The 18,040-nt window shown below is 31.9% G+C and overlaps 1 protein-coding gene across 1 annotated transcript; it reads right to left on the bottom strand.

Moving 5' to 3' along the window:
* Window positions 1–983: 983 nt before the first annotated feature.
* Window positions 984–2,149, bottom strand: LOC145040446 (cyclin-D3-2-like). Its single transcript, XM_078988372.1, is given in 3 exon segments — window positions 984–1,038; window positions 1,149–1,680; window positions 1,781–2,149. Coding segments are annotated over 2 exon segments (546 nt in total). The 5' UTR covers window positions 1,640–1,680; window positions 1,781–2,149.
* Between the last annotated feature and the right edge of the window lie 15,891 nt (window positions 2,150–18,040).

Below are 18,040 nucleotides of genomic sequence, written 5' to 3'. Positions count from 1 at the left end.
AATATAAGAGATGAAAATGATGGTAACATTATATATGAAAGATAAAGGTAAAAAAAGAACATAACCCAGGAGCTTTTTCTATTATTTTGACTTTAGAAAGTATACAGTCTAATAAGTTGTCATCCATTAAAGTGGAGGTGAATAAACGCTTATTATCTAGAATATCAGCAGCTTTTTTCAGAACCAGTGTGATAATAAGTTGGAAGGAAAAAGGAAAAGAAAAAAAGTTGAATATTAAATTCTAATAAATCTACAAATAGAAAAGGTTGCAGAAACTAACCGTATCTTTAGCTCTGAAAAACCGCAGCACTCTAAATTAATTTTTATCATCAGATGTTTTGAAAAACTCCACAATCCTACCAACATGTTTTTGATTTCCCTCACCCTTAAAAAATTTAGTCACATAAATGACCTTCTTACCCCTATAGTGAAGAATAGAAATGGCAATGCTAATACATAATGATCTGAACAATTGGTCATAAAACTAACCTTGTTATCAAGGAACTTGTTCACAATTAGTCAAACTAACCTCTGCCTTCTTTTAAAAAAAAGGAATATAATAATGAAAAGAACAAACCTCGTTAATTTGAAGAAAACCTTTGACTCATTCTTGATAATCTAGTGAGTTATTAGGATCAATCACTTTAAACACAAGAAACATTATAGTAGCAACCATTACAGATGGAAGATAAACCAAAGTCCTTGAATCTGCATTTCATGTTTATATCACATACTTGATTTGAATTAAATCAAAATCAAAACAATTCTTTGATTCATGACAATACGATTGAATTTATGAAGGGTTTTTAGAAGGTTACCATTGACGACAGCAAGAACAATTCTTTCACATCCGTTCATGAACTCTGAATGAAGCCGATGAGTGATTAAACCAAGCCTCCTCATTGTGTAATCCAATATTGCAAGTGGGGTTACTGGATTCATCTTCCATTAAAGAGACAAAAGCACTAAAAGCTCCATTTTCATTATAGTCTTGGATTCGAATACGTATTTTGATCCTTGAACCTAAATGAAAACAACCTACAAAAGAAAGAGATGTGTTAATAACAAAATATTGACATTGGCATTTTCACAAACAGTTGGAGTGCATTTGTATAGATTAGATGTGATGGATATGGATACATACTTACAGGTCCAAGAGAAGAGGGATATGGATTTCTTTAACTTTAGAAATGAAAGAAAGACAAGCGACTACAGCTAACTGATTCATCCATAGCTTATCTTTCTGGAAAGAGTCAGTCAACAGGAATCTATCGAAGTAATTAACAGCCAAAATGGTTTTCATAACAACAAATCCATCATGGGTACTAACCATAATCATCCAATCGGCATATTCTTTCCTTAAACCTATTAAAACCCTATCACTGAACAAATCCCCTTATTAAGAAACACTATTTTTCTCTTTAGATAAAAGGGAAGCAAGCTTGTCTCCTTCCGACAACAGATCATGTTCAAACTTGGTAAAAAGATGAGCTTTTTGTTTCACGAATTGAATTTCTTGTTCAAATAAACCAATCCCAAACCCACATCTAAAATCCAAATCGTTTTCTTGCAAATCGCATAAAAGGCCATCATCGAAAGAAAATGCAGGGTTTTTAGAACACACATTCTTGTTTTTCATCTTCTTGTGGTAAGTAGATGTAAGAAGTTCCAATCCATTATCTTAAAGAAAACAAATAGACGAATGCGAGATGGATCAGAAAATATTGGTCGAGATGACTTGAGAATTAGGTAAAAAAGATAAAATATTGGAAAAACTTACCAGCTAAATGTCGATAACGACCGAGATGTTGCCGAACCTATACAATGGCATTCTAGAAGGTTCCATGCTAGTATCATTAAGCCCTAGAGGTTTCTGCAATGGAAGGATTCACTTATCGAGCGTAGTTACGTTCGATCTGACGACAATGGATAAGTTTTAAAAAGGTCTTCGGTAATGGTGATGCCTCTTATCCCTACTTCATCTTCTTCCTAAAAGATGCAGTTGTACGAAAGGTCGGAACTTGATTAGTTGGTGTGTATGGTGTGAAAGAGTTTGCATTTACATGATGATCGGAGGGACGGTTTGAGAGGAGGATAGCCGCCCCACCAACAAGGAAGATGGTGGTGTAACATGACTTAGTGTTTCTCGATGAAGACGATTAATTTTGGGTTTTTGTGACTAACTGTGAGCCTAGGAATAAAATATGTTGCAATGAGCAGCTGTATTTGATTGTATACGATTGAGTAGGTATTGTACCTATTAAATTTCAAGAAATGTGTAATATGCTTAATAAGATAGTTAACATATATATATATATATATATATATAAACCGAACCCCATGGGAGTACACGACGAAAATACCCACTCACATCCCCGGTATCGAAAATAAATCGGGGTTTAGTCCCACTCCCGCCCTGCCTCTACCCACAAATTTTACAAACAATTAATCTGCTACCAAATCGGGGTCCTACGGGGGTGGGTCCCATGGAAGTTTTTGACATCCCCATTATTGTTATTGTTGTTGTTGTTGTTGTTGTTATTCTTGTTGTTGTTGTTGTTGTTATTGTTCTTCTTCTTCTTCTTCTTCTTATTATTATTATTATTATTATTATTATTATTATTATTATTATTATTATTATTCTTTTTGTTCTTCTTGTTATGATTATAGTTATTATTATTGCTATTATTATTTTTTAACATTTAAAAAAAAGGCACATTGAGAATCGATAGACGGGTGTTACACATATGACTAAAACTAAACTAAATTCAAAACTAGAAAATTAGCCATCTATTAATGATTCATCATCTCTACAAACATTCCATTATCACTCACTTCAGCTAATTTTACTAAACCTTTATTAATTTTGAAAATAGTTTTCTTTTTATTACATTAACACATTCAATGTAATAATCCCAACATGTAGTAAACAAAGATTTTAGTGTTAATTTGTCTACGTATTGAAGTAAAATACTCCATCATTTCTTATAACTAGAAAAAACATTATATATCGACTGAAAACTACCAAAAAAACGTTTTGCTTCATAATAATAATTTTCATATCACACAAAACTAAATTAAATAACTTCAATTGTTTAATCCTTAATGCCATACCTCTTACATGTTTTATGGCTTGGAGACAATAATTCTTTTTGAATTGTTTAATCCTTAATTCCATACCTCTTACATGATCCTAGTTTTATTATTAAAAGACACAGTGCATGGAGTGTTGAATTGTTTATTCATTTTCTCCATGCATTTAAGAAAAGGTTATTTACTTTTTCTTTATTGTTTCGTCTTACTTTTGTCTAAATATACAAGCTAGTGTGTGGAGTATGTTGGAGCAAGTTTTTTTTGGAAGACTTTATGTTCTATTTTCTTTCTTAATGGCTAAAGATATTAAGGCTTTTTTCCTTTCTCCATCTCTTGCAATTTTGATGGAAGTTCTTGGCTCACAAAGTTGCATCTCTTTAAGCACGTATTTGGTATAATACTTAAAAAATCATAACAACTATATACAAGTGTATAGTAGCATATTTTGGTAGTTCAACTCTTTATTGGTGAATTCATTATAGAGAACTTTTGTTTTGGAGTTTCAAGCCACACTTCATCAACTTCCAATCTTCCATGAAAATCAAAGTCTTCAAAGGTTGTAACGCTTAACTTTCTATAATTGTTTTAATCTCTATAAGTCTTGCAAAATGACCTGTGGTTGGTAAATTTGTTTAAGTTTATTCAAACATAAAATTGCTTCTATTGCTAAATTCGTAGTTTTGACAAGTTATTTTATATTATGTTTGAATAAAAACTCAACAATTGGTATCGAAGCCATTTTAGCAAGCTTGGTTGCCTTATTTGTTAAGTTGATGAAATCTTTATTTTTATAAAACATAAATAGTTTTCTATTTACAAGAAAAATTCATACATATTCTCTTTAACAACTTTATAATAATTACTTTGTTGTGACAAAAGTTTGCATGTATTTTTTCCACAACAATTGTTTTAGTAAACTAAATAGTTGTTTTATATAATTTTTATTATATACACACACACACACACACACACACATATATATATATATATATATATATATATATAATGTGATTAAACTGGCCATGAACCCTTGTGTTGTTGTATTTGTTGATTTTTTTAAAATTGTTGTAATAATTTATTTATGCATATAGGATGTAATAATTAAATACATCATTTTTCATTTTGTTTCTTTTTATAAATAATAGATTGGTTTAGAAATAATTTATTTTATATAAAAATATAAAATGAAATAAAGATGGAACTAATTTTAAAGATGTTGTTGTTGGAAAACACAACCTTTTTTCCGAAAGTGTTGCTAAAGATGTTGTTGGAAAAGTGTTTCATCGTATTCCACAAGTTGCAAGTCCTAAGGCCACCATTTCTAAGAGGTGTTGCATGTTGCTGAAATAATACCTTTCAAGAAGTTTTCTATATTTTGCAAGCATTAGATGTTTTCTCAAGTGGAAGCTTCAACAACAACATCACTAGAAGTTCATTGGTCCCTTAAAAGTCTCGTTAGGAATGGACTTGGCATTATTATGATGGCTCACAAATATGTATCTAGACTTGGTTGGTCACATATGTTTTTGTATGATTGTGTTGTTTAATTTATGTTGTTATTATTATGCTATAGTCGATAAATTAGTTATCAAATGATAAATAATATTTGAACATAAATAATATCACAACTAGTTTAGTTTTAATGAGAGTTACCTTTTAATAGAAGATAGTAAAATAGTTTTAAAATTAAATGAGTTTTAACATTTGAAATTAATATAAGTTTAAAATAGAAATTTTATAAACTTATCAAACTCCAAACCTTATTATATAAAATGTAGTTTTATTAAAAGGTTTACAAATATTCTAAAGAACTCAAACGGTAAAACTCAATACTAGTTATTAATTTTAAAATTTGATCTTGTCAATTTTATAAAACCGGATTTTACAAAAGAACATTGTTGAAATGTGATTTTACATAAAATAAGATTTTTAAAATTATACAGTGGTTTATTGGTTACATACAATAACCATGATATAACATATTTTAAACAAATATTATAAAAACAACAAAGACTCATTATAAATCTCATATCTATTCAATCATTTTTAAAGAACACTCACAAATCTTTGTATACACTAGTGGCATAAAGGTCACTGTTAACACGCAGCCATGCATGTATTAAACAAATAAATTTATCACTACTGGTTGCATTAAAAATATAGCATAGGGAAGCAGGGTCGAATCCTCAAGGAAACACCCTAAAAGTCAATGTAGTTTTGCATCAGGCACATCTAGTCGAAATAGAAATATAAAAGCAGGGTTTGAATTAAACTAAAAACTAAAATTTGCAGTGATATTAAAGTAAATGAAAATCAATATAAAAAATTATCTTCCGTTCTGCTGCGACTTTCCTAAGCATGCAATCAACATTGATCTGGTTATTTGAGACGCGTTCTATCTAAGCTGGTACTGAGAAAAACTAACAAGTCTAGTATAATCTCTTTTACCTTATTTAGTTAACCAAAACAAGTTCTTCAATTAACCCTAACTTTTTACTGTCTAACAAAACTAGCTCTTGATTAAGATCAGAAAAGTTGCATTAAATTCTTTGTAAAATTCCCAGCAATACCCAATACTTCTCACCAGCTCGGAAGGGTAAAGATATATCTTTTTACAGTTTATAATAAAAGTCAAATCCCAAACACGGAACCGATTTATTACTCGTAACTTATTACTAGTTGACAAGAACAATTACGTATTCTATAACTGATTAATTGGAATGATAAAACCATATCTAGGTGATGAGACTAACAAGAATCAAAATTAAACATTCATTAAGAACAAAACTGAAGAATGTAGATAGAAACACCAATCAAAAACCAAATTAGTGATCAATTACATTAATGTACTTGTCTTTGCAGAACTGAAAACTAAGGTTTTAGCTAGACATGGATAAAATCTAATAAAAACAAATGAAAAGAGACATCAAACAACTAATCTTACTAATCTACTTGAAGGAGATTATCCATAGTCTTCATATCTTCATAAATCATTGGAATCGGAGAAGAAACACCTCTAAAATCATATTTATCTCATCTGGTACCTCTGGAATCGCCAAGTTAGGTTACTAGAATGCTATCAGGGTCTATTAATTTATACGTCCAGAAGCAAAAACGATGTGCATGCGATCGCATATAGACAACCTACAATCACATTATTACCAAAAACGCATCGCGGGCCTTTTTGAATGAAGTAAAATACCATTTCGAGAAATTTTGGCCAACCTGCAATCGCATTTTTGAAATTTCACTCCCGTATGAATTTTTGGCATAAAAGAAACCTCGAAGACAAGTTGTGACAAAAGATGCAATCACATAAAGGCCTCATGTGATCGTATGGACCATATTTGAGATCTCATGTTTTTCCTATGATGACCGAAATTTCTTTTAATTTTCATATCAATTTGAATTGCGTCAATTGGAGTTATGGTTCATGAGATATGGTCAATATACTAACAGGGGGTCAAGGTTGTCAGCAACATCCTTTAACTTTAGATTGCATATTCTATCTTTGTGTGATCAATTCGATCAAATGTTTCTTGACCAAATCATCTTGCAAGAATTCCTTAACATACTCCATAAGTTCCAAGCTCCAAACGCGCATCCAACTGCTCCCAAAGCACTTCTCTACTTGAACTATCTTAAATTGACATAAAAACATGAACAATATGGGAATTCTAACGAAAGACATGAGTTGAACATTATTTAAATAAACGACATGAAAATGTACAAAATATGATGCTAAATGATAATAAAAACTACCCTAAAATATGCAAAAAAAAATGGCACCTAACAATCACCTAAGTGCTAAGTATTATATTTTGATGCTCGGGCTATTTTCATGATTTATATGACCAAATTATGGCCGATTACACAAGTTTTTGAAAATAGATGGTTCCCTCGGAAATGTTTTGTGATAAAAGATACCTAAGCAGGAGAGTTCTAAGTCATAGATGGGATCAAGAATATCTAACTAAATTTTTTTATTAGTGATCCCATAAATCTAGGAATTATATACTAGTATATAACTGATAAACGATGTCTACCTACTTGATTTCAAATGAATGTAATAAATGACACCTAACCATTTATTTCTTTTGCAACTTGGATACTAGACTTTGATAAATAATGTTTTTAAAAACTAAAAGGGTATTTATTATTAAAAATTAAATATTCAAATGAATGTGATAATGTTTTTATAAACTTGGATCCTAGACTTTGAAAAACAATTTTATTCAGAGGAATGACACAAAAAAACATTTTTTTTTATGTAAAATAGCCCAAAAATGGAATATATTCAAATAGCGGTTATAGCACCGCTATAGCGGTAGCCACAATCGTGGTAACTAGCGGTAAATTGTGGCGCTAGTAGCATCACCACTATTCTAAACTGCTATTTTAATATAGGGTTTCCTTACCTCTGCTAACCACTATAGCGCCGTTATTGACTATATATATATATATATATATATATATATATATATATATATATATATATATATATATATATATAACCCGATCTCATTACCATGAATCATCATTTCTTTAATGATTTAGAAAAAAAATTAACATTTAATTGATACAATTTTAACAAATGGTTTCATGTCTTGTAAGATCGGAAATTGTACACTCTTAAAGGACCTATTCCTAAACCACCTTGTTTAGAAAAAATAGACCAGAACATGATACCTAGTTAGAGATGCACAAAACCCGAATTTGATCCGATCCGATCCGAATCGGAATCCGATCCATTTTTGCTTACATCATAAAAAATCCGAATCGGTCAAAATCTTATCCGGATCCGGTCAAAATCCAATCCAGTTCCAACCAAAATCCGAATCCGATTTGAAACTAGTTTAAACCGATTTTAATGGGTTTAGAGTGGATTTTGCGGAGGATTTGGATACGGTTTTTAGTGAATCCGGTTTACGATCTGGTATCAAATCCAATTTGGAATATAGGATTACAATCCGATTGAAATCTGTTTTTAAATCTGATCCAATCGGATTTGGTCAAAACCGGTTTTGACCCAATCCGGTTTTGAATAGTGAAACCAGTTTTTTTGTCCATCTCTATACCTAGTAAAGGCATCACTGTGATGCTGAAGATGCTTCTAACATCATTCTTGGAACAGTTAATTCTAACTTCCAAAAGGCCATGGATAATTTAGATGCATATATGATGATATAACAGGTCATGTAAGTATTCCAACAATATAGTAATATTATTTTTTAAGCCAATTCAAAGAATGGAATAAGGCAATGCTGAAAAGAGTCACCCTGTGTGATCTATGAGGGACATAGTTTATAGAATGAATACATTCTGGCCCATGAAATCCAATAAGTCTCACATAGATGGATCTTGTTTCTTTTATGGAGAAACATGATATTGGAAAACGAACTGGTACTTTATCTTAAAAGAAAGTCTAGAAAAGACTAGTACTTCAGGTATCTACTAGATAGACCTTATATTTGTCATATAACACTCAAATACTTGGTACCTAAATGTTAATCTAATATTTTTAAAATCTCTTGTAGATATTCAATAAGAGTAACCAGTTGAGCATATGCAAGTTGGAACTGCACTCTCGAAGTTTACTTTATTATTTATAGTTAGAACATAAAATACTTGTAATGTAAAACACTATTTTCTTTTTTGGAACAATTTATGTTTTAAATTTAGCATGTCTAAATATATGTATTTGTGAATTTGTTAAAAATTTGATTATTTACTTAAACTGTTTTTGGTAACAATCACATTCATATTTGAAAATGATTAACTTTTATTTATGAGATTGGATATCTTAATAGAGTTCAAATTAAATAGCAATATTTTATCAATAACAAGTTCTATATGTAAATACTTTTGACTTAAACTTGTTTTAGAATCAAACTTATCTAACACATTTTTATCTTTATTATATAAGTGATATTCACATATTCCAACTTCAAAAAATGAATTTTCTAAGTTAAATAATATAATTTATTTAACATATGCGGATTTTATTTATATATAAAAATTTCGTAATTATTTTCTATAAAAGATTCTTAATGATTTTGTCACTATACTATAGATGAAATAATTATTAAGGAACTATGTGCGGTGATGTATGACTTCCTCTCTAGTGAATGTTTAAGATTTTGCACTAATACTAAATCAAATTTATTAACAACTATAATAGTTATAGTTACATTTTACACGTAAAAATATAATTGTGAAATCTTTATTAAAGCTTTCAAATATAAAGTTGAGATGCAATCTAGTAACACCATCTAAAACCTTAGTGATAATAAATGATGAATTAAACTTTACAAGATATGATTTACTTTCTAATCGGTAGAAACATCCTCCTTTATTCTCTTGGAATTATACTTCAATCAGTTTTAATTGTGTCTTGAATACAAACACCATCTAATAAGTAGATAAATGCACTTTATAATATTTTTATGGAAATGTTGCATCCTTATCTTACTTAATGTTATATGGATTTAAAGCCTATGATAGACTAAAGCTTATAATCCTAAAATCGATTAAATACATATTTGTATAATACTCTAAAAAGTTTGATTGATTATTATATACAAACTCACCAAGAAGAAGTTCTATTTTTCCTCTAAAAGTTGAGTTATAAGAAAACAAGTTTCTAACAACAAAGCAACTAGGAGACACATGAAACTTGAAGCACCTCAAGAACCATAGCTTGATGTAGCACAGTCTAGCACTACTTTTAACAAGAAATTGTTAAACATGAATAATAGCAATTCATAAACAAAAAATGTTCGCATGAATGGTATAAATCATCTATAACTTGATAAATATGGAATCTCTCATTGAATAGTTCTTCGTGATGGTTTCTAGCAAATCCATCAACTATCAAAATGCTATATCAGATCTCGAATCTGGTTAATGATTAAGAATCATGAACAATTAGATGTAATCCATGTCTGTCAAACCCCCAACAGTCAGCGAAAATGCCGATACGCGTTTTAACATCCATAAAAATCATGCCAAATTTAAACTTTTTAAAACATTTCAAAACTAATGATTATTACAAAACTTGTTTTCAAAATAGTATAATGTCAGAGTATCACAAAATCAAATCATAAAATCATGAAATCTGAGGAGCTGTACGATCACGCCTTCGCCTTCCTACGATCATCAGAAGTACCTGAAACAATAATCGATAAATGTAAGCTCGAAGGTTTCGTGAGTTACCCCAAAATACCAATGCCATAAAACATATCAGTAAAACATAAGCAAACAACATGCATAATGAGCCTTCAGACTGACTGGACTGCCTCGCAAGCCTTCAACCTATCTAAACCACTCTCTAAGCCTTTCGCACGTCTGGACTGCCTTGTGACAACTGTCAATTTCTAGTCAAGTCAAAGTCAAATAAAGTCAATAAGTCAAACCGGTCAACTCAACTAACCTTTGTATACTAGGGCTTATGTTAGGAAAATACTATACAAGTCGCTATTCTAATGAGAAGTCATAAATTGAAAAGTACATACATCTAGATTTCGTTAACCTTAAACTGTGGTAAGTAATGAACCGAACCGATAAAACAATGTTGCATACTTATCGGGAGTGTGTAAGATCCTTAAACATGGCTTAATGGGGTTTACGGACCTTTCATTGCGAAGCCGGACACTCACAAATGTCACACACGAATCCTCTCTTAATCGTTTTCACTCTGTCTCTCTCTGTTTTGGAATCTCTCCCAAATCTCTCCACAAATGTGAAATCTCTCCTAAATCTCTCTTTGTATGAGAAATCTCTCCACGTGTCACACCCCGAAAATCAAAGGCGGAAACATTTCCGGGGTGGACTACCACGTTGTGTATCAAATCCAATGTACATAGTAATCACAGTAAACAACCATTACAGTACATATATATGAAAGTTTACATTTGTTTCAAAAGTAAAGTTATACAAGATATACATATGCATCATATTAACAAAAGTTGAGACGAGTCTTCCGCGCACTCCGTCTTCACGAAAAGATATCACCGGGTACCTGTCTAACTTGGACCTGAGAATACAAGCGGTATGAAAATCAGCATAAAGCTGGTGAGTTCATAAGCAGTTTTGTTTTGTAAAAATTTATCGGTTTCCTTTAGTTTCCGAGAAGATTTGTTATCCAAGAAAATCCCATATTTTCTTATGTGAAGTTGGTTTTGTTGGGTTTTGAGCATTCTAACACTCCTAAGTGTACATGCAACCCTAAATACCTTGGATCTATGTTTTCTCTATTATACATGCAAATAAGAACATCCAAGGTATTATCCTAATCTAGCATACAAAACAATGAGTGTAACAAGATAGAATAGATACCTTTTTGATGTAGAAAGTCTTCATGAAGCTCGAGTGCCTAGCCCCAATAATGTGGAAGCCTCAGATGGAATCACAATCATCAAAACACTTAGAATAACTTGAGAGAGTTCTACACTTCATGAAATCGGCTAGACCTCTTCTTCACTTTCTAATGTGATTCTAGTGGCCGATTTTTGTCAAGAATAAGATCTTTATATAGTGTTACAATTAGGGTAAATCCTTAATTGTCATGGCTTTCCATTTCCTTGGATCCATGGGTTGAAATACACCATGGAGCATCCATGGACCATCCTATGGGTTTTAGCCCAACTTGATTATCCATGGAGCATTAGCCCACTATATAAGTATGGATAATTTACACAATCAACCCATATATTTAATTAGTCTTCTTTTGATCACTTAATTAATCCTAGATTAATTCTTGATCAATACTAATTAAATAATCTTATTATTCTTCTTATTAATATACTAGAACTTATAATATATTAATAACCATAAGTGTCTTATTTCTCTCATTATAGTCTATCCAAGTGCATGATGGTATGCAACGCAAATGGACCATGCTGGGTCGGGTCAAGTCTTACGAATTATAGTTATGGACTTAGACATTAATCCAACAGTCTCCCACTTGGATAAGTCTAAAACTATTATTGCGTATGACTTCAGGAACCAACTGGCAATCGTAGCTCTCAAAAGCTTCTGTCGAACTCTGACCTTGTAGATGAACTCTGATCTTGTCAATGACTTGTCCATTAGATAAGGGATCATATAATCCTCTGTTCTCATGATATCAGCTAGACAAATACATGGAACAACGTAGTACTTATTGTCCAGCAGTTTGTTTCCCGATTTTCGATTTGTTTGACAAAGAACTTAATCGAACACATCAATTCAGTTCTGACCGGCCGGTACATAGGTCACAACAAAATCATCGAGGGGCCCAAATATCGCTTCTATTTCTAGAAGGAACAGATAAACTTTGACTCATATACTTGTTCTACTACTTGTTGAATTGTACACAAAGGCACGTTTTATAACATCAAGTTACTGATGCGTTTACGTGCAATCAATGCACAACCAACTCATAGGTAACAACTCATATCTCTAGGTTTGAAGATTTATATGATATTACCGTCTCACGATCACTCGAGATAAATTCCATGAAGTGATACAAGTGAGCGTGGGTTTAATCCAATACTCTCATAACTTATGAGCACTCATGAATGTTGTAGCAACCATTGCTATGACTAAACCCATTTAGCCATCTACAAACCCGATTCATGACAGTCTTGATTCATACCTACTTCCAACATATGAACGACTGTGGAGTGTTTAAATAACTTAGTCATTCGAAAAGAATAACCTAACTATTTTGGAAGTCAAAACATGCAAAGTGAAACACAATAATAATCGAATCTAATATGTTCTCAGAACCCTTTTGAATATAAATAAAACCACCTTTTATTTATCACCATATTGATTACACATTATTCAATGTTTCAAATAATGAAATTAAGACTTGAATAAAAACAACAGTCATCCCATGCTCCTAGCATCTACACTTTGTTTTTCTAAACAATAGTTATGCCATACCCCAAGTATGCACACTATGTTTGTCTATGATCCTTACATTGTGATGTAGATCAATTGAACATGATTCCATTGATACTCATTTCACAATCCCCAATCCTTATTGGAAATGTGAGAATCCCCGATTCCTATCATTTGCCAAAAATCTGTTAGATTTTAAACTTTTATGCAATGTTCCTCTTGTAATGATTATGCACAAAGTCACCAAAACCTTATCACCAGTCATTACAGAGTATTCCAAAGAAGGTCAACTTCTATGGAACGAAAGTCTCATATTCAAAGTACATTGCTTTGAACATCCTTCTTGCATTAAGGTTTTCTAATCTTACATAGATTGACTAACCTCAACCTATGGAGACATTTCCATAGTCCCATTTTGACAATCACTTCTGAACAAGAGTTACTTTTTTTTTCAGAATATGTCAATACGGTCCTGCCAAAATTAATACTATACTTCCAAATGTCCCTGAGCAACCAATCTTTGGCAAACCTCAGATTGTCCTCGACATTTGCTTAATCACTTTAGTCATATCCAGTTCTAGACTTTTCCCTTCTCAATGCCTTAAGCATTTGGAAAATTTAGAAAGGATGAATATTATAGCACGTGAAATCGATCCTATATCCGAAGCATATGGGACACGATTCATGATGTTTGACATAAAGACATGATACTAGACCAGTCTTTTGCTACAATATTTTTTATTTGCCATGTTTTCAAAATTTAACTATGAAGAGAGATGCCGTAATCATAATCGAATTTTGCGTACGCAATATATATATAGAATTTCTTCAAGTTGAACCATTCCAACACAAAATTCATATATATATTCTTTACTAAAGATGATTAAAATCTCAATCTAAGCTTTAGAATTGAAATGAAGTATAATTTCCTCTCCCTTAATTATAACAAAACAACTTTTCATCCCCTGCAACTTCACGGATTGAAACTTTGTTTTCTATAATTAACATTGCTAACTTGCAATACTAATAATAATAATCATGCTCCCACTAACATGATGATTATCAGCATAACACTTATGCTCCCACTAGCTCTGACATATTTTCAGAAATCTGCTGGACTTCTGAAATTTAGATTCATACATCCTTTCTTAGATAGCTCACATGTGTGTCTAAACAATTTTCAGAACTATGAAAAGGGATGTCGTAATCATAGTCTCAATTGCTTAGGCATTTGCCATTTCTCACAAGTCCATGTTAGCGTGCCGGTTAACCACACGCGCTCCACTAACGACTTTTGAAAATGCAAATAACACAATTGCTATCTACGTAAAATCTACTTAGTGAAAGTGTTTCCTCACCATCATTTTCATGAATCGGAGAGAAACCTTATGACACTTAGATTTTATAGTGTATGAGTTCCTATCCATGCGAATTTGTCAAAGCCATAATCACAAGATAAGGTTAGTGATAAATTCTGCCTTACATGGATTAAACTTATTCAATCTTAGTTTCTTGTCACCTTGGTAGCACCAGGCCCACCGATGCTTCCAAGTTGAACTCTGATAACTCACATGCAAATTCAACTTATTTGAAGTAGGTACAGAAATGAGAATTATGTCAACACGATAGGTTGCAAACCTTAAGTTGTGTGCTAGTGATAGATTACAGATTTCACTCTTGATTAAATCTTGAAACTCTTTCAGGATCTTTAAGGCTCCCACTGTCCCCTTGACATATAAGTTTTCCTAGTCAAGAACCATTCCTTGACAAAACAAATATTCAAGGGATAGTGCGGATTCTTATCAAGACTAACACTTCACACAATTGGTCTTAGTTGGTCTTTGTCTCATCCAAGACATCACAACTTACCAATCTCAGATGTACAAGGGTAGAAACATTTCACACTACATTTGATAAGTGTTTTAAACCTTACTTTATGTCACTCAATGTTATAATCTTGGAGTATGACTCTAAGAATTGTTTTGGAACGAAGTATGACTCATCTCCTTGATCTTAACCAATCCAACAATTCATGACCTCTCTTCTTAGCCATAACAATGCACTAAGACGTCCTTAGAGTATGAATTTGTGATATGGTTTCTATATCATTAAGATGATCATAAAACTGATACTAAAGTACTCTCCCATCTTTTCAGGTTTGAGAAACTTTTATCCTTCTGCCTAATTTGATTCTTCTTATTCGCTCTGCCATACATTGGAACCTTTTCAATGTTACAAAATTATACTTATCCTTATAAGTGTAATCATATTTACTAATCTTTAGTAAATCATAACAAATCAATCTTTGTGGTGGACCTTGACCAGTGCACACCCAGTGTACCTAATTCCTTAGTCCTTCAAATGACTCACATATACATGTCATCAAAGAATTAGTCTTAATTTTTCAAAGATGAAAATTCTCATTCATCATACAATACAACTTGTATGATTCCAAGTTTCTGTCCAATTGAAACTTGGGTGATGAAAAACTTTCTTCATTTGATAAATTCAGACACCACCACAAATGAAAGAATCAAATCCATTTTCCAATATTGCTATTACTGGAAACATATAAGCAACAATTTTCCACAGATGCCATTGTAAGGATATTTTTTAAAATAAATAAAATTAAAACCCTTTTTTCTTTTATTTTAAAACTTTGCGGAAAAACTTATCCTTACAATCCACATGAAAACCTTGTTGTTATCTATTCACAAGCAATATATTATAACTCCTAAGAAGTAGCTCAAGAATCCGATCTTCAAACTACGCGATCAGATTCAGCATATTCTTTCTTTAAGTTTCTTTACATTTTCCTTGATTCATAAAACATCACCATGTGACCCAGTCACATCATGTATCAAGAATCTCAGAATAGAAACTTAATAGAGTTAGATAGTGGACTTTACCTGAAGTAGAGTCAAACTTATCGACTTTAGCTTCCTTAGGTAGATTATAGCAGCTTTGCAACCAATGCCCCTTTCTTTGGCAATATAAACATATGGACCCTTTGATAATGGTACACGGGACTATCACAGACTTAGTTTTTCTCTTTACCATTTGGTCAACCGAGTTGACTATGGCCGATCCCTTTCCATTGGGAAGAGAATGCTTTTCTGGGTTTCCTGTGTCACTATTGTCAATGTCCATCAAGTTTTGAGAAAGCTGATCTTAACAAATAGATAAAATCATTAAGGGTCTTGTCATAGTCTTTTTCATAGGTGTTCCAAAAGAACTCACTATGTGACTTAGAAAGTGATTGAACCACCAACTTTCTCAAGACTTTGACACCCAACTCTCCCGGCTTGTCAATATGTGACTACATCTCCAAGATGTGACCACACCAAGACCTTTACTTGCCAATGGAGCTCGAGTGACCTTAAACTTTTCAAGAACTTGTGGGGTAGGGAGAATAATTGGAGGAGATAGAGGAAGTGAAGCATGATGTTGAGGAACATCATCTTCAAGAGATTTGGGAAGATCATAAATGTCTAAACCAGACATGTTTTGGGAGATATTCAAGATAGTTGATTTAAAGTCCTTAATATGACACCCAATATGAAATATTAAGGCTAGGACCCAACACAATATTTTATAATTTAGAAGAGGGATGCCGTAATCCAAGCTATAAAATATTTGAAGGTAGGTGAATGACGATTCACCAATTTCCACCATGAAAAATGAAATAATTTATTAGGTTTTAATTGGATTTGAAATTCCTAGATCTTTTGAGATTCATTGAACTTTTCAATGGCATGTTTCAATCTCGAGTGTTCCCTATCAAATTTTGTGACTGGGATGCCGAAGATCACAAAACAAGGTGTGAATAACCATACCAATTCACTTGGTACCCTTAATATTATCACCTAATCAATGTGCCGGTTAACCACACACGCTCCATTGATCTATGACAAATATTAAATCACCCTTCGTGGTCCTTACTAGTCCAAATTAGTGTGCCGGTTAACCACACACGCTCCACCAACGACTTGGTAAGGTACAAACTGTGAATTCCATGGGCTAGCACCAAATTCACATTTTTCCTAAAGTAACTAAGATTGGAATTATTAAGATTTTAGTTACTTAGTATTTATCATTAATACTTTTAATGAAGGGAGAATTTAAAGTCATTGTCCTACCCGTTCGGCTAACGACCCTCCACCGATCAACAAAGTGGTGGGTGAGAGTGGACACCCATTAAGTCGCCATTTTGTAGGCAACAACCTTATACCCACCTTATAGACCGGCTTCGTGAATGAAGCCTACTAACGGTAAAACGACTTGTTCTTATACATATATATAATAATTAACCATTAATGTTATAAATAGTATAAGTGTTGAATTTTAACTCTTTTAAAATTCTAAGGGCTAACTTGGAATTAAAGCATTCATAAGTGAAAAAATTTTCAAATTCCAAAACTTGAGGGCAAGTTTTGAAACTATTCAAAACTAATTAATTCCATAACTTATGTGTTTAAAGTAGTTTTAATCCAAAAAACTCTTCAAGTTCCATAACTTATGGAAGACTTTAAACTAATAAAAGAATTAACTTTTCTTTATTTTTATAACTTATGGAATTAATTAAGGTTACACTTTTACTCTTTAATGAAGTGACTCTTGAACTTCCATAACTTGAGGACAAGTTATGGAGTCATAAAAAAAAAATTCAATGACACAAGACTCTTCATTTTGTAACCATTACCAACTTTTATGAGTTTTATGAGTCTTTAATTTGACTCTTCATGTAACTTGAGGACAAGTTACACAAACACATTTTATACTCAACTCTTAGATTAAAATGGATTGAAAGCAACTATTTCAATTAACTTTTCTATTAATCTAAGCAACTCATAAGAACAAGATAATTCATATCAAACTTCTTCATGTAATTAGTCTAAACCTTAAACTAATACAAAACATGAATCTATTGACAATTATCTTTAAAAATGGATTATCATGAACATTACCATATTAAAAACAAGTTTATAAGTTCAAAAATAACTTAGGGTAATGTTCCTAGTCCATTTCTAGCCAAAAACCTCGAAAATATGCTGTCTGG

This window comes from Lactuca saligna, chromosome 4 (assembly GCF_052625555.1).
Source record: "Lactuca saligna cultivar CGN05327 chromosome 4, ASM5262555v1, whole genome shotgun sequence".
Taxonomy (NCBI): domain Eukaryota; kingdom Viridiplantae; phylum Streptophyta; class Magnoliopsida; order Asterales; family Asteraceae; genus Lactuca; species Lactuca saligna.
This window is presented reverse-complemented; position numbering and strand designations above follow the sequence as displayed.